At 40.9% G+C, this 14,768-nt stretch overlaps 1 protein-coding gene and 1 pseudogene across 6 annotated transcripts in view; one reads left to right on the top strand and one right to left on the bottom strand.

Annotated features, from left to right (window-relative positions):
- EPG5 (ectopic P-granules 5 autophagy tethering factor) overlaps nucleotides 1–14,768 on the top strand; it is an 85,530-nt gene that overhangs the window by 56,735 nt on the left and 14,027 nt on the right. For all 6 annotated transcript variants that reach the window (XM_073343446.1, XM_073343447.1, XM_073343445.1 and 3 more), the window contains 9 exons: nucleotides 1,861–2,017; nucleotides 3,199–3,393; nucleotides 4,117–4,330; nucleotides 5,370–5,524; nucleotides 5,674–5,881; nucleotides 6,723–6,798; nucleotides 7,969–8,072; nucleotides 10,397–10,572; nucleotides 12,599–12,784. In XM_073343446.1, the coding sequence (XP_073199547.1) occupies nucleotides 1,861–2,017; nucleotides 3,199–3,393; nucleotides 4,117–4,330; nucleotides 5,370–5,524; nucleotides 5,674–5,881; nucleotides 6,723–6,798; nucleotides 7,969–8,072; nucleotides 10,397–10,572; nucleotides 12,599–12,784 (1,471 nt within the window). The remainder of the gene's footprint in view (nucleotides 1–1,860; nucleotides 2,018–3,198; nucleotides 3,394–4,116; nucleotides 4,331–5,369; nucleotides 5,525–5,673; nucleotides 5,882–6,722; nucleotides 6,799–7,968; nucleotides 8,073–10,396; nucleotides 10,573–12,598; nucleotides 12,785–14,768) is intronic.
- LOC140912010 (ATP synthase membrane subunit K, mitochondrial pseudogene) lies at nucleotides 13,866–14,093 on the bottom strand (annotated as a pseudogene).

Raw genomic sequence — 14,768 nt, 5'->3', positions numbered from 1 at the left:
TGAAAAGGCAAAACCTATTTTCATGCTTTTGTAATGCCCACCAGTCTGAGTCATAGCAGGATTTGAACCCTCAGGTTTACTGGTTCATAACACAGACCTCTACCACATGAACAAAAGGCTTGACTCTGTCTTTTGGCAGCAGTAGTAGGCTCTTCTTATCCAGCCTATCTTATCTCATAGTGTTTTGCATGTTACACTTTCATTTTTTATACTCTGCACTAGTATAACCATTGCTTTTTAACTCATTTGCAAAAGCAAATGACAGCACTTCCTTTGTGCAATGGCATGGTGTACTAAATATCAGGCCACAGCAAAATTTTACAGCATTTAGATTGGCCATGAACTAAAAATAGGTGTTTATAATGTCAGTGTTTATGGACTCTCCCCAATGCAATCAACAGTGCTTTGATAGTCAGAGCTATGATTCAGAGCTGTCACACCAGCTTTCCAAAATGTTTGTGGGCATAATGTAATGGAAGAGGGCTTTGTAATTCAATCTGCTGTTGACTGAATTAATGTCCAACCTAAACCTCCCTTCTTGCAATTTAAGCCCATTGCTTCTTGTCCTACCCTCAGAGGTTAAGAAAAAAATTTTTTTCTTCCTCCTCCTTGTAACAACCTTTTACATACTTGAAAATTATTATCATGTCTCCCCTCGACTTACCTCCGTAGCGATTGATCCAGCGTGGGTCGATTTATCGTGTCTAGTGAAGACATGATAAATCAACCACCGAGCGCTCTCCAATCGACTCAGTACTCCACCGGAGTGAGAAGCACAGGCGGAGTTGATGGGGGAGTGTCAGCAGTCGACCTACCGCAGGGCGGTAAGTAGCTCTAAGTACGTCAACTTCAGCTTTGCTATTTTTGTAGCAGAAGTTGCATAACTTAGACCGACTTAGCTCTTGCCGCCCCCCCTACCCCGTGTACACTAGGCCTCAGTCTTCTCTTTTACAGACTAAACAAACCCAGTTTTTTCAATCTTCCCTCATAGGTCATGTTTCTAGACTTTGAATCATTTTTGTTGCTCTTCTCTGGACTCTCTTCAATTTGTCCACATCCTTCCTGAAATGTGATGCCCAGAACTGGCCATAATACTCCAGCTGAGGCCTAATCAGTGCGGAGTAGAGCAGAAGAATTACTTCTCGTATTTTGCTTACACCACTCCTGCTAATACACCCCAGAATGATGTTTGCTTTTTTTGCAACAGCATTACACTGTTGGCTCATATTTAGCTTGTGGTCCACTATGACCCCCAGATTCCTTTCCACAGTACTCCTTCCTAGACAGTCATTTCCCATTTTGTATATGTGCATTACACACATTTTGTATTATACTTTTCTCTGCTAGATTGAGCCTATTATCAAATATATTCCCCATATAAGTACTTACAGACTGTGATGAAATCACCCCTTACACTTCTCTTTGTTAAGCTAAATAGATTGAGCTCCTTGCATCTATCGCTTTAAGGCATATTTTCTAATCCTGTGGCTCTTCTCTGAACCCTTTTCAATTTACCAACATCCTTCTTGAATTGTGGACACCAGAACTGGCTGGAGCATTAGAGTGGAGCATTAGAGTACAGTATTCTCTCTATATTTTATGCTGGTTCTTAAAGGCTAACGAGTAAAATGCAGTAAAATCTTTTGAAAATAAAGTGACTTTGTCTGACTCTGATTACAAAGGTCAAGATCTAAGGTGCTGCTTGTACATACTGGAGCCATTTTTCAGGGCAGAACCACTCTTAAAAAATCCCACCAAACCCAAAAGTCCGCCTCATAGATACCAGCCGTAGTAATGTGGTTTTTGTTATGGGTGATAATTTGTGTACAGACTAGCAGTTTTATATGCATTCTTCTGCAGAGCCTTAATAAATATCTACAAGGTGCGGCCTACGTCTACAATTCAGAAAGTTGGAATTAGCTTGTTCTTTGCAGTAATAGATTTTGTGTGTGATGAAACTCAACGCCATCCACCCACAAGGCAGTTCTTTACCTCCTGCATCGAGATCCTAGGCCAAGTAAGTTTATTCTGTATACGCTCTAATTCTGCATGCCTCACAATTTTTTGATGCGAACTGCCTGCTAATATCTAAGGTCTAAAAGAAATCCACAGAAATCTGGGAATTCATAGCTAAGTATGTCACTCATTCTCCTACCACCACATTGCACAATACCTCAGTTGTGTCACACATAAGCAGCATGAAGATTGTTGTTCTGAGATGCCTTTTATAGCTACTGCAGGCTCAATGTGAGAAGAAAACGATAGAGTTTAGTTGTTAAGAAGTCTGGATCTTCAGTTTGCCCTTTGGATCCCAGGTAGCTGCACTGCTTACAAGGGCATTTTAGCATTTTGGTTCATTGATTGACTATTTCGTTGCTTCCGTGGACCTGGCCGGTCACCCAGGCCTTTGTCACCTTCAGATTAAACTGTTACAGTATGGTTGATGTAGAGCACCAATCAGAAGATACTGCTGGTGCAAAACATAATTCCTACTGCTAGTGTTGACTATAGGGAGCATATTACACCAGTGCTCCAGAGAAGCCATTAGCAATTCATGGTGTTTATGTTGATTTATTAAACCCCGTATAGTTTGGGTTCTCAGTACCACTTTCCCTATGTGCCACTGCAGCATTTGAGATCAGCTGAAGAGTTCTTGTTTACTGCCCCTGCATTTCAAATGTATAGCAACAGGAGGAAGAGCTCTTGAATCAGGAATTCACTTCCTCTTGTTGGCCCATCGGAGCCAGAATTTTTGACTTCTAGGACCGTGGTGTAAGACTTTTCTGGACACTTGGGCTTTTGCTAAAGGCAGTGCTGGAACATATTTATTTTACAAATGGATTTTGGAGGTGTTTCTGTTATGTTTGTTTATTTGTATTACCTAGCTGCCCAGATCATGGACCAGTGGCTCGGTCCTGGGCAGACACAGAACAAAAATGTCAGTCCCAGCCCCAAAGAGCTTACAATCTCAGTTCAGTTTGTATTGCGTTTTAAGAATAATTTTTATGTGTGTCCAGAGACAGATCTGATGGGATGTATTTAAAATGACATGCATTGGATTATCTGTTTTTCAGAGAATCCTAATCCAACTGAATTCTCCCCCACCCCCCCCCCCCCAAAAAAAAAAAAAAAGCCTGCTGTAAAGAATGAAACTACATTCTCCAGGAATTTCTTTAATAATTCTGTCTCTGTTTTAAGGTATTTATCAGCGGGACCAAATCTGAATGCAAATTAGTCCTCCAAACCATCCTGCAGAATCGAAGACTCTGTAATTTGCTCTCTCCCTTCTTCACTCCAGTTGCCTCGCCTGATGAATTTGTAAATTTGTATGAAAAAGTTGTCGCGTTTCTGAGTGATGACAACAGTGATGTTGTTTTCACGTTGCTGACGAAGGTAACATGCTCTTGAATGCCCGCAATATAGTGTTATATGGGTTGCATCTCAGGACTGTTTTCCAAAAGAATCTGAATTCAGACTAACAGAGAAATAAATACATACCTGATTTTTTAAAAAGTAGCAGTGATAAATTATTCGTTAGGAGTATATTGCTAGTATAGCACAGCTCTTGTTGTGGCTAAGTTGAAGCGGGGCTGGAGGTGAAGGCTATATAAGAGACGAAAAAGAGATCATTTCCCATCATGGGCAGCAGCAGTACATGCTTTCCAGTGCTTCCCTTTCAGCATGGTTTACTTCTGAGCTGGGGTCTCCTTGGCTCAGTCCGTCCTTGGTGCCTCTGAAGAGGCAACCACAAGGGAGCCAATCAGTCCCATTGTGATGGCAGTGTTGGAGACACGGACACATGTCCACTGGGAACCTGACTGAATGCCCCAACACACTTCCCGGAGGCAGCCAAGCAACCATCGGGTAATGATTATGTTCAGTCACTGTTGACCTAGGTTGGATTTGAACAGAGAACCTACAGGTTAGACAGCTGCTATCCCTGTTTTCAAACTTACGAGCCATGCAGCCATCCCTTCTTTCCTGGCCTTTCTTGAAACAAAAATATCCTTTTTCTGTCCCAGCAAGTCCTTTATTCTTAAAATTTAGCTCTTCAGTTAACTCTGTTTTTAACATAGAGCTTTCTTGAACAAACACTGCCTCTCTCTTCTGTTTTAGTTTGACCTCCCACAATGGCTAAACCTCACTAAGCCTTCTCTGTCTGAACGTACCCGGCTTCTGGAGTCCATTCACATGGCGCTCAGCGCATGTGGCCTTGAGCCTGAAGAAGACATTTTGATGCCATTTAATATTTTCTGCAAGCACTGGACATATCTCCTTCAGTACCAGTTCCCTGACCATTACAGTGACTTTCTAAGACTGCTCATGCAAAGTGAGTATCTGGGTCAACCAGGGCAAGCCTCAGATTAATTTTAAAGTAACTAGTACATTGAACTGTACTAGACTGCTTCAGTATTTATACTTCTAAAATTTGGACTGGGGGATGGAGAGGGATTGCAATACAGTTAAACCACTGCAAATACAGTATGATTTAAAAATTGCCACAGTTTAGTAACTACAGATTTGTGTGTATATTTTCTGCTAGTTGTATGTTACTGTGTTAAAAAGCTACATTTTCCTTCATATTAAAATTCACAGATCTGGGGTGATAGATTTTCAGCCTGCATTGCTGTAGGGAGGTAGAGCACAGGTTTCTCTCACTGGCAAAGCTGGAGTGTCTCATATCAATGAGCCGTTTTGCCATCAGTTATGTTACAACATGTTTTTGAGACACTTTTGACTGGCCTTGCGGTTAAAACACTGGAATTCTGGAACCTGGATTTGATTCTCAGCTCTGCCACACATGTCCAGTGTGACTGGGGAAATTCCTTAATCTTGCTATTCCTCAATTCCCCCATCTGTAAAATGGGGTGACAATACTCTTTTTCTTTCACCCATTGTCTTGTTTGTTAGGCTCCAAACTTTTGGAGGCATTATCTGTGTCATGCTATGTCTGCATAGTGCTCCTACTGCAGTGAGGCCTTGATCTTACTTGGGGCCCTGTAAGCTGTAATAAAAATAACACTAAATCTGAACATTAAAATATCCACATCTGGGGATTAGCTTTAATATCCCAAGATTCAAGCCACTATCTCTCTCATAATTTTGTCATTGGCTATACTTGTTGATCTAATGGCAGGCTCCTATGCTTAATATTAAGTTTTTAAGGCCCAGCTTGACAAAGCCTTGGCTGGGATGATTTAATTGGTGTTGGTCCTGCTTTGAGCAGGGGGTTGGACTGGATGACCTCCTGAGGTCCCTTCCAACCCTGATATTCTGTAATTCTGTGAAAGAGGAATTAAAGTTATCATTGTGATTTTAATGTATTTTTCCTAAATAAAAAACACAACTCCCATTCTCTTTGTCCTAAGGTTCTGCAGAGCAGCTCCTTAGCCCTGAGTGTTGGAAGGCATTGCTTAAAACTTTGGGCTGCTGTACCTCAGAAACTGAACGAAGGAGCAAGGGTGACTCTGCTAAAAGTCCAGTACTGCGAAGCTCTGCAAAAATCCTTTTGTCTGTAGAACAGGTGGGAAGATTTCTGGCTGATCTCTGAAGTTTACTGTAATTCTCAGCTGCAATCAGTATCCACCATTGAACAACAACATAGCGCTGTAACACTTTTCCCCTTGAATTTGTATCCTCCTTGGTTGATTCAGAGCTCTCTATTCTCTGCAGGTCACAGAGACAATAGAATGGCTTTGCAAGTCTTTCCACAAGCTACGGGTAGCTTCACTGAATTTCAGGAGCTTTGGCCTGTTTTCAAAGTGGAGTCCCTACATGACTGAAGTGAAGACGTTGCTGGAGTACCTCATGAAACGGCTTATTGATTCTGAGGTGGTCAATTTAGCACAGGAACCAGTAGGCAGCAGCAGAATTCTAGCAGGTAATGTGCATAAAGCAAATTATTTAAAGAGAGACATTGAATATCAACAATCTGGTGGTTTAAGATCTTCTATTGAAGACCTTTGCGCTTGCAAATACAGTAGAGGGCCCAGCCTTATAAAGATCTCAGCTTATGAGCTGTGAAATCATTTAGCTTAACTCCTAAGGAGTTTATCATCTCCCCAGAGCTGAGGCTCCATATGAGCCCAGTTATCAGGAGCTGCAGTCAGGGAACCCAGGGAACATAATTAACCCATACTTATCCAGAGTTCAGGAAATCCAGGTTGATCTGTATTTGGCATTTTTAAAAAAAACAGGGCGAGATATTGTGGGAGCACTTTGTCTTTAGTACTTCACATTGCAGGCATGCCGTATAACTTCTCCCCTCTATAGTGATGGGAGAAATCTAGATTTACTGCTGTGAGTTGTGTGTCCTAGTGCCAGATTCCCTTCAGATGCATATGTGCCGCTTCCACTGTTCTCAGAGAAAGAAGTGTGGCATTGTGATTTGAACACAGGAGTGGGAACTAGATTCCTTAGTTGTGACACAGACCCTTTTTGCCGTGAGCAAGTCCCTTTGGTCCTGTGATTCAGTTTATAAAAATCATGTTAATATTTACCTGATAGGGGTTGTGAGATTTAATGAGGTAATATCTGTGAAGCTATTGGAAAATATAAAGTACTTATTAATTTATTTCCAATCTTCATTTGCCCATGATTTAGTCTGGTTTTGCGCCCCTTTTGAAGGAAGAGGTTAAGATTTTTTATCCAGGTTTGGTGGCTATGTGTAATTTGGTTGCTACAGTTATACTTGAGAAACAAAGCTGTTTGTTTGTTTTTAGTGGTGCGGTCCTTGCATTCAACCATTACTGAGCTCTTTAAACCATGGATTCTGGTTTTAAATGAAGATGATGCCAGGTAAACACTAATGCAATTTTATTTTTCATAATTAAATGAACTGTTATTAAAGGGGTATTTTTTTAAAGTAGTAGTTTCATTGTAATCCTCTGTTTAACCAGCAAAGCTGTTTATAATTTAAAGTCATGGCATTGATCAATTGTGGAACTAATCAGTGAATTCATTAGAACACTGTTTTTTATCTTAATTTTTTTAAGGAATTGCACTTCACTAAGAAAAGTACTTGTTCAGAGTCCTCTCACTCATTCCAGTCAGTGTTGTGTTTGACTTGTGTTTCAGATAAAACCTGAAAAGACACCTAACTTACCATAAGTGTGTTTAAAAAAACAACACACAGTAAATGAATTACCTTAATCCGCTGTCCTACCCTTGCTTCATTCAGTCTTGGACCAGTGAAAAAGAAGTACTGCCAGGCTGAGGGACTAGGGGCAGTACTGAGAGCTAATAACTTGCTACTGTCAGGACAAAAAATATCTTGCCATAGAGGGACAATCCTTTCTGGACCTTGTACACTTGACCCAACACTGGTGTGGAACCACAGATGATAAAAAGAAAAATATGGATGTTGTCAATTAGTACTGGATACAGATTAAAAAAGTGGCTTCCAGATTCCTGCCTTCAGTTTCCATAATACAGATGTCTTCCACTTTTCAGCAAGAAACAGAAATGCCAATTGTAGTTAAAAACCATTATCATGAGTCAGCCCTCGCATTATACCTCCTGTGGGATGTGTGTTTTCAAATACATCTCAGAGTTTTCACTTGGGGAAACACTTCTCATATTAGCAAATTAGTGCGGTTTCCTTTTAAACCCCCAATCTTCGTTAGCTGTGAATGTATCTCCCGCATATAATTGAAAAGTTGACTATTGCTGGTGTATTCTGTAGCTTGGCACTTGTGAAAGAGATCTGGGAATGTTGGCTCAGGTGACTAGATAATACTGTGGACCTCAAGGGTCACTTTACTACAGTCCCATAATGCGTACCTGTTCCAAGCAAGGAACAGGTGAATGTAAATGCTTGGATTTGAATGGCGTGCACACACTTGTAATATTCCCATCCAGGGACAAGCTAGGGTGGCTTGTGCAGATATTTCTGAATTACATAAATGTTTATTACCTATGGTGGCTTGATAAATGCAGTGACACGACTTCATTGTTTGTGTTTTGAAGTAAACAGCAGTGCTACCCCTGGTTGGAGAGTGACACTCCTGTAGCCTCCAGCATGGTACAGTTGTTCACAGATTGCATATTGGTTTTACACCAAAGCTTTAAAGGTGGGTGAAGTCCAGATTTATGCACTCGTTGTTTCTATCCATTTGCACTTTCTGCCCTAGCAGCTCAAACAGTGTTTTGGGTGGATGTGTTTAGTGGGTATGAATTTCTAGCCAAGCTTATGTCTGTTATGAGAACTGTCCTCTAACTCGTTCATGAAATGAAAAGGGTTTTGGTGGCACGGACAGAGAGGAAGGGGTAGATTTTTAGAAAGGTTGGAGAGGACAAAGCAAAAAATTTTGGCAAAGGGCCTGGAGATGAGAAGAGGAGGAAAGGGAAATTTAAAACCAGCCACAAATATTTCTGGTTCCAATGGCAGATGCAGTTTGGGGAAAATCCTGTCTTGGTCCTGAATCATTAGGAGATAGTCTCAGACAGATATTTGTGCATTCTTGAACAGCCCAGTAGAGGGCACTCTATGTGTTACAGTGCTCAGATCAGTTTTGAAATGTTCATTACTCACTTGAGAATTGGGAGGGTTCAGCATTAGTAGGGTGGTTCATGGGCACATGTCGTAAAGGTGGTAAAGCAGGAGGATTAATGGTGATCCGGGTGTTGTCATTGGTTGAGGGCTGGGAGTGAGAAGGGCTTTGGGCAGGGTTTGAGCAATTAGTCTTCCATGTTCTAGGATTCCTGGCAAGCCACTGGGGGTGAGAGAGGTCTTGGGTGTGGGCTGGGGCTACAAGGCACATGCATACGGGTACTGCTGGGCCTGAACTGTAACACCGTGGTATCTTACAAGGATATCCCAATTACATAGCCACAGAATAGATGGCAACAGCTCTAGGCAAAATAGGGGTTTTGTTTGTTTCAAAACTTTGTGTGTAACTTCTGCTGATGGAGGGTGCCTGACTGACCATCCTGAATACTTGCCTCCTCCATTTATCAACAGTGCCCATGTACTGCTACTGCCCGGACTGTAACCTTCCTGTCATTAGCCTGCTAATGTGTCTCAACCCCTGACCTGGAGGGGCAACCTAATCTCCAGGCTCATCCGTTCTTAGACGTGGCTGTTGAGATTGCAAACAGTGTTGCCATTTGTCATGGTGGTTTTTATGTACATGTAAATGCTTATCCACCAGCAATGGAACTGTCCCCACTAATTCATACTACATAGGCCACTAAACAGCCATCACACGGTAATAACTTGGGGTGGCTGCGCTGAGCTCAGACTGGTGACAATAGATATGAAGCAAAAATATGTTGTGATGCCTTTGATGGTTTCCAAATTCTTTAACAGTTTTGAAAGGATGCACAGAACGAGTTCACTACTTACAGAAAGAAGTGGTTTATAAGCAGGGATCCTAGTTTTCCATGATAAAATCCCAAAGTTTCCCAAGAAGAAAAACATAAAAATCTGTGTTTTTCTGCAATTAAAATGAAATGCTGAACTTTAGTTTCCCTAGCCACAATATGTATAGTTACCTATATATATTGTGGCTAGGGATCAGTAGAACACGATGTTTGATTGATATATTTCAGTTGTAAAACGTTGGAAAGTTCCACTCACAGTGCATTGTTTCTTTACTGTTGATGGCCCTGCTGTTTCAGCTTCTTGTTTTTGTTTCTTTTCATTCAGTTTAGCGCTTTCCATGTGTTCTACAACTGTCTGCCTTTGAATGTAACCTACAGCCTTGCTGCATGCAGTTCAGAACAGCACATTACCATCCACATGAAATTTCTCCTTGCTAAGCTCAGTGACGTGGTCTTTAGGGGGTGATTTTTTTTTTTTAAAGTTTTGGGCATTTTTTTCATAACTTTAATTACTCGCATCTGGAGGCTGAAGTGAAATTTGAGATGCATTAAAACACAAACCCCTACATGCCATTGAGTAACCTCTATATGCCTGAAGCAGTTTATTGGAGTATGTTTAGCTATGTAAATTTAAAGTGCATTCAAAAATCAACCCCAAGAGGGGGAGGTTGTGCGCATTGAATAAGTGACACTGGTACTTTCAGTAAAATTTAGTTAATAGTTAATATGGTTTTATTTGTTCACAAAATGTAAAAACTAAAGATTCTTTTTAACAATGCAAATTCCTTTTGCCACGGAAAAACATGGATTTCTAGGATCCCTGATCACAACCCTTATTGTCCAATTAAGTTTTTCAGAGTGAGCGATGTTCAGGAGAAGAAGCACCTGAGTGATAGATTGAAATAAACAAAGCTTAGAAAATTGTCCTTTTTCTTTGAATGTTATGTCCATGGAAGAACTTGTAGAGTGAGTGAGTGTGTGTGTGTGTGTCCCCTTTATAGTCAGATTTGTCCATGTTTGGCTAGGTTTCCCTGGAGTTGTGTTTTAAATGGGCTGTTTCCTTTTAATCTAGATAAGTTGTTGCCAGGCTACCACGGGGCTCTCTGGTTACATCTGATGCATTATTGTGACTCATGCACAGGCCCCAAAATGCCAGAATTCATTCTCTATACTTTCCATGCTGAATTCAGCAGACTTCCATGGAGAGAGATGCACCCAGATCAGATGCTCATGGAAGAATTCTTTAAAGTAAGCACCTAATGCGTATTGAAATAAGACCATTTATACTTTAGTTAATTCCGTCTTTGAAATTAAATGGATGTCTGTTGCAGTTTATTTAGCCAGAGTACATCAATTAGGTTTATTGTAGAATCTGAGGGTTTACAATATATTATTTATAATTATTAATACTATAATAATTTATCAGTACAATACTACTGCTGTGGGATTCAGTTACATTGATGTATGGCCCTCAGTGGTACTATCTGAACTTATGGTATCTGAGCATCACAGTCTGAAAACATCCACTCAGTGTGCAGCGTTAGTCAAAAAAGTGAACAGAATGTTGGGAATCATTAAGAAAGGGATAGATAATAGGACCGAGAAAATATCATATTGCCTCTATATCAATCCACGGTACTCCCACATCTTGACTAGTGTGTGCAGATGTGGTCACTCCATCTCAAAAAAGATTATTGAAATGGGAAAAGGTTCAGAAAAGGGCAACAAAAATGTTTACGGGTATGGAACAGCTACCATATGAGGAGAGATTAATAAGACTGGGACTTTTCAGCTTGGAAAAGAGACGACTAAGAGGGTATATGATAGAGGTCTATAAAATCATGACTGATGTGGAGGAAGTAAATAAGGAAGTGTTATTTACTCCTTCTCATAACACAAGAACTAGGCTTCACCAAGTGAAATTAATAGGCAGCAGGTTTAAAGCAAACAAAAGGAAGTATTTTTTCACACAACACACAGTCAACCTGTAGAATTCCTTGCCAGAGGATGTTGTGAAGGCCAAGACTATAACAAGATTGAAAAAAGAACTAGATAAATTCATGGAGGATAGGTCCATCAGTGGCTATTAGCCAGGATGGGCAGGGTTGATGTTCCTAGCTTCTGTTTGCCGGAAGCTGGGAATGGGAGACAGGGGATGGATCACTTGTTGATTACTTGTTCTGTTCACTCCCTCTGGGGCGCTTGGCATTGGCCACTGCTGGAATACAGGATACTTGGTCTGAGCCAGTATGGCTGTTCTTATGTTCTTATCCTCAACCTCCTGGTGAGGTAGGGCAGTGCTATTATCCCCATTTTACAGATGGGAAACTGTAAAACATAGTGACTTGCACAAAGTGTCACAGGATGTGCTTGGTCGATCAGCAATTGAGCCCAGTTCTTCCATGGCAGCATGATGGGCAGTGGCCACAGCATACCAGCTGCCTAGCCATTGTCACCATGCAGTGAGGTATTAAACTTTCTAAGAATGATTTTGTCAGGTTGGCTCTAGGCTTTCAGGCATTTGCGCCGAGGATAGCTTATAAATGAATTTCTAGACAAGTAGTGAGCTTGAGAAAGAATATTAATCAAATTAGTGTTTATTTTGGTAATGTACTGAACCTTTCCCAAAAAATTGACTTCTCAATCACTTTGGGTTTATAATGCATAATTAACATGACTTTTTGGAAAATACGTATCAATATAGAGACAATGTGTGAAGTATCAATCAGTGAATTATAAACCAGTTTTTTGCTAACTAAAATGATGATCACCGTACTTCCATTCTCTAGTTGACTGCTTCTGATTTGCACCCTAAAATTGTGGTACATATAGAAGTGGAACTCCAGAATCTTTCCCCCAAGGCCTTTACTGCCTTCCTGTCGGTGTTGCATTGTCCGTGCACGTCTAAAATTGTTACAGAATTTTTTGGTCTTCCCCAAAGAGAGAAAAGCCAGTTGCAGTTTTTCAACTGAAAGTCCACAATAGCCTGAATATTGCCCCTGCATTTGAAATGGTCTGAATTTAGTCTACTGCGAAAGACATTTCTTTGACTGCGGTTTTGGGAGGGCTGAAGGTTATGCTTCCTTTATGATGAAGAGGTAGAAGGGAATTCTAGTAGATGACTGGCTGATTTGAGGTCCTGTTGAATGGATTATTTAAAGCTGCGGAGATTGAATTGCTTTATTAATGATGCTAGGGTGCCTAAAGCTATGGACAGCGTCTTTTTAGTTATTTAAATCTAAATAAATAAAGGTGCCTGTCTCTTTTCTCCTAGGTTGAAAGAGGCAGCCCAAAGAGTTGTTTCATTTTCTTGGGTTCTGTTTTATGTGATGTAAACTGGGTCAGCGTCCTGTCTGATGCCTGGAATCCCAAGCCCCATCCTGAAACACACCACATGATTGTCTGCTTGCTCTATATGGTAGTCCTGTTGGCAAAGGAGGAGCAGCTTATAAGCAAAGAGGTAATTTTGAAAAGGTTCAGAGATGGATCAGATTGCCTTGGGTTTGTCACAAACGTAAACAAAGCTTAGAATGCTAAGATTTCTGTGTGCTTACGGGGACCTATGCAGATGACATATGTGGAGATGGCAATTAGAAGCCACCATATTAATGGTTGAGGCCAGACAATGTGTCTGATAGGCTGTTGACAGAGTGGTCCGTCAGGTTTACAGAAATATACCTTGCATCCATTAATCTCTATGTTGTTTGCCATTATCAGGCAAGCAAGTGTACCATATCTAAGGCCTGCCTGAGCTGCAGCATACTGGTAAAAGAAATTCCATGAACTATGTCCAAACCTGGATCCATTGGGTCTGTCTATCTTAGATATGTATGTCACGCTGTCTGGAGTGGCTCTCAGCTGTGAGTGCCTGTCTCAGGGCAAACTGTCAAAAAAGAGGACAGACAGCCCAAACTGCTGGTGTTTTCTATAATTAGATTTCACCACAACCCACTGACAAATGGGAACTCCTGGATTACTACACTAGTCTTTCCATGGAGTCACAGACAGTCCATTCAGACTGTCCAGTCTGTCTTGCCACTGAGACAAACTGAACTTTGTGATACAAGTTCACTCAGACCAAAAATCACACCACATCAGGTTGCTCCCAGTCCCAAGGGACAGCCCAGATCAACTGGTACTCTAGATCTTACACCAAAGACAATGCTGGTAGCCAATTTCTATAGTAAACTAAGTACAGTTTTATTAGCTAAGAAAAGGAAATGAGAGTTATTAAAAGGTTAAAACAGGTAAAATATAAGTACATTGAGTAATTCCAAATGGTAGCAATGATGTAATAAACTGCCAGTTTCCCAAAAGTCTCTTCAGGGTACCCAGGTGACTTCTAGGGATCTCTACTTTTGCATCTGGTACACTTCCCTGTAAGAGTCCAAACAGTCCAGAGATGAAGGAGCTTTCCTTGAATCCAGACTTACAGCTTCTTCTCACAGACAGCAAGCTTACAGTGATGCTACCCAATGTGGGCTTTTCCTTTGATGTTTTGTTTTGTTGAATTGTACATAATAGTACATCAACTCCTGTTTCCTTTGCAATATGAGGTACAACACTAACACACATGCCAACAACCACTATTTTTCCGTCACTGCTGGAGTTTGTTTTTTAGGCTTTCGCTTGAAATATAAGATGATCATGGCAATGCTTGCATATGTAGCTATTACATAATTCCTTCTGCCTGTTGTGGTGTAGGAATTGAAGTATTTCTGAATACCAGTGAACTTGTGCTGTGTTCCAGAGTCATGTCCTAGCATGGTTGATGGTCTTGCCGCGTGCTCTCCTGCCGCTCGGTGCCCTTTGCCGACTCCAAGTTGATGGGCAGTGAGGAATGCATTTTGAGTCTATTTGACCTCAGGCCATCACACACACTGACCATGTGCTTTGAAATTAGTCTTTTTTCTGATGATAAAGCTCTTCATTTGCTTTTCACATGGCCTTAGTTACAGGTGTATATGTTATGTAAATGTTTGCTATTACATTATAACAGGACACAAATGATTGAAAACTATGCAAGTAACGATCCATTCATTTTCATTATGTTTAAACACCAAATACATTCATACATTTAACAATCACTTTGATCTATGCTAATACACAAGCGAATTAACCTGGCTCTGACCTGAGCCGGCATCTGGTCTGTCACTGTCACAACAGATATATATGGAATGCATCGGATGAAGTGAGCTGTAGATCACGAAAGCTTATGCTCAAATAAATTTGTTAGTCTCTAAGGTGCCCCAAGTCCTCCTTTTCTTTTAACATATATATGGTTCCCTTTAGCATAATGTCCTTTCAAAACGCAGGGAAGTGCTATTATGCCCATTTTACAGATGGGCAACTGAGGCACAAAGATCACATAGGAAGTGTTTAGTGGAACAGGGACTTGTAGCCAGGTTACCCAAGTCCCAGCCCAGTGCCCTAACCACTGGATC

The sequence above is a fragment of the Lepidochelys kempii genome, chromosome 5 (assembly GCF_965140265.1).
Source record: "Lepidochelys kempii isolate rLepKem1 chromosome 5, rLepKem1.hap2, whole genome shotgun sequence".
NCBI lineage: Eukaryota > Metazoa > Chordata > Testudines > Cheloniidae > Lepidochelys > Lepidochelys kempii.
The sequence above is the reverse complement of the archived record's forward strand: the minus strand, read 5'-3'. Positions and strand labels throughout refer to the sequence as shown.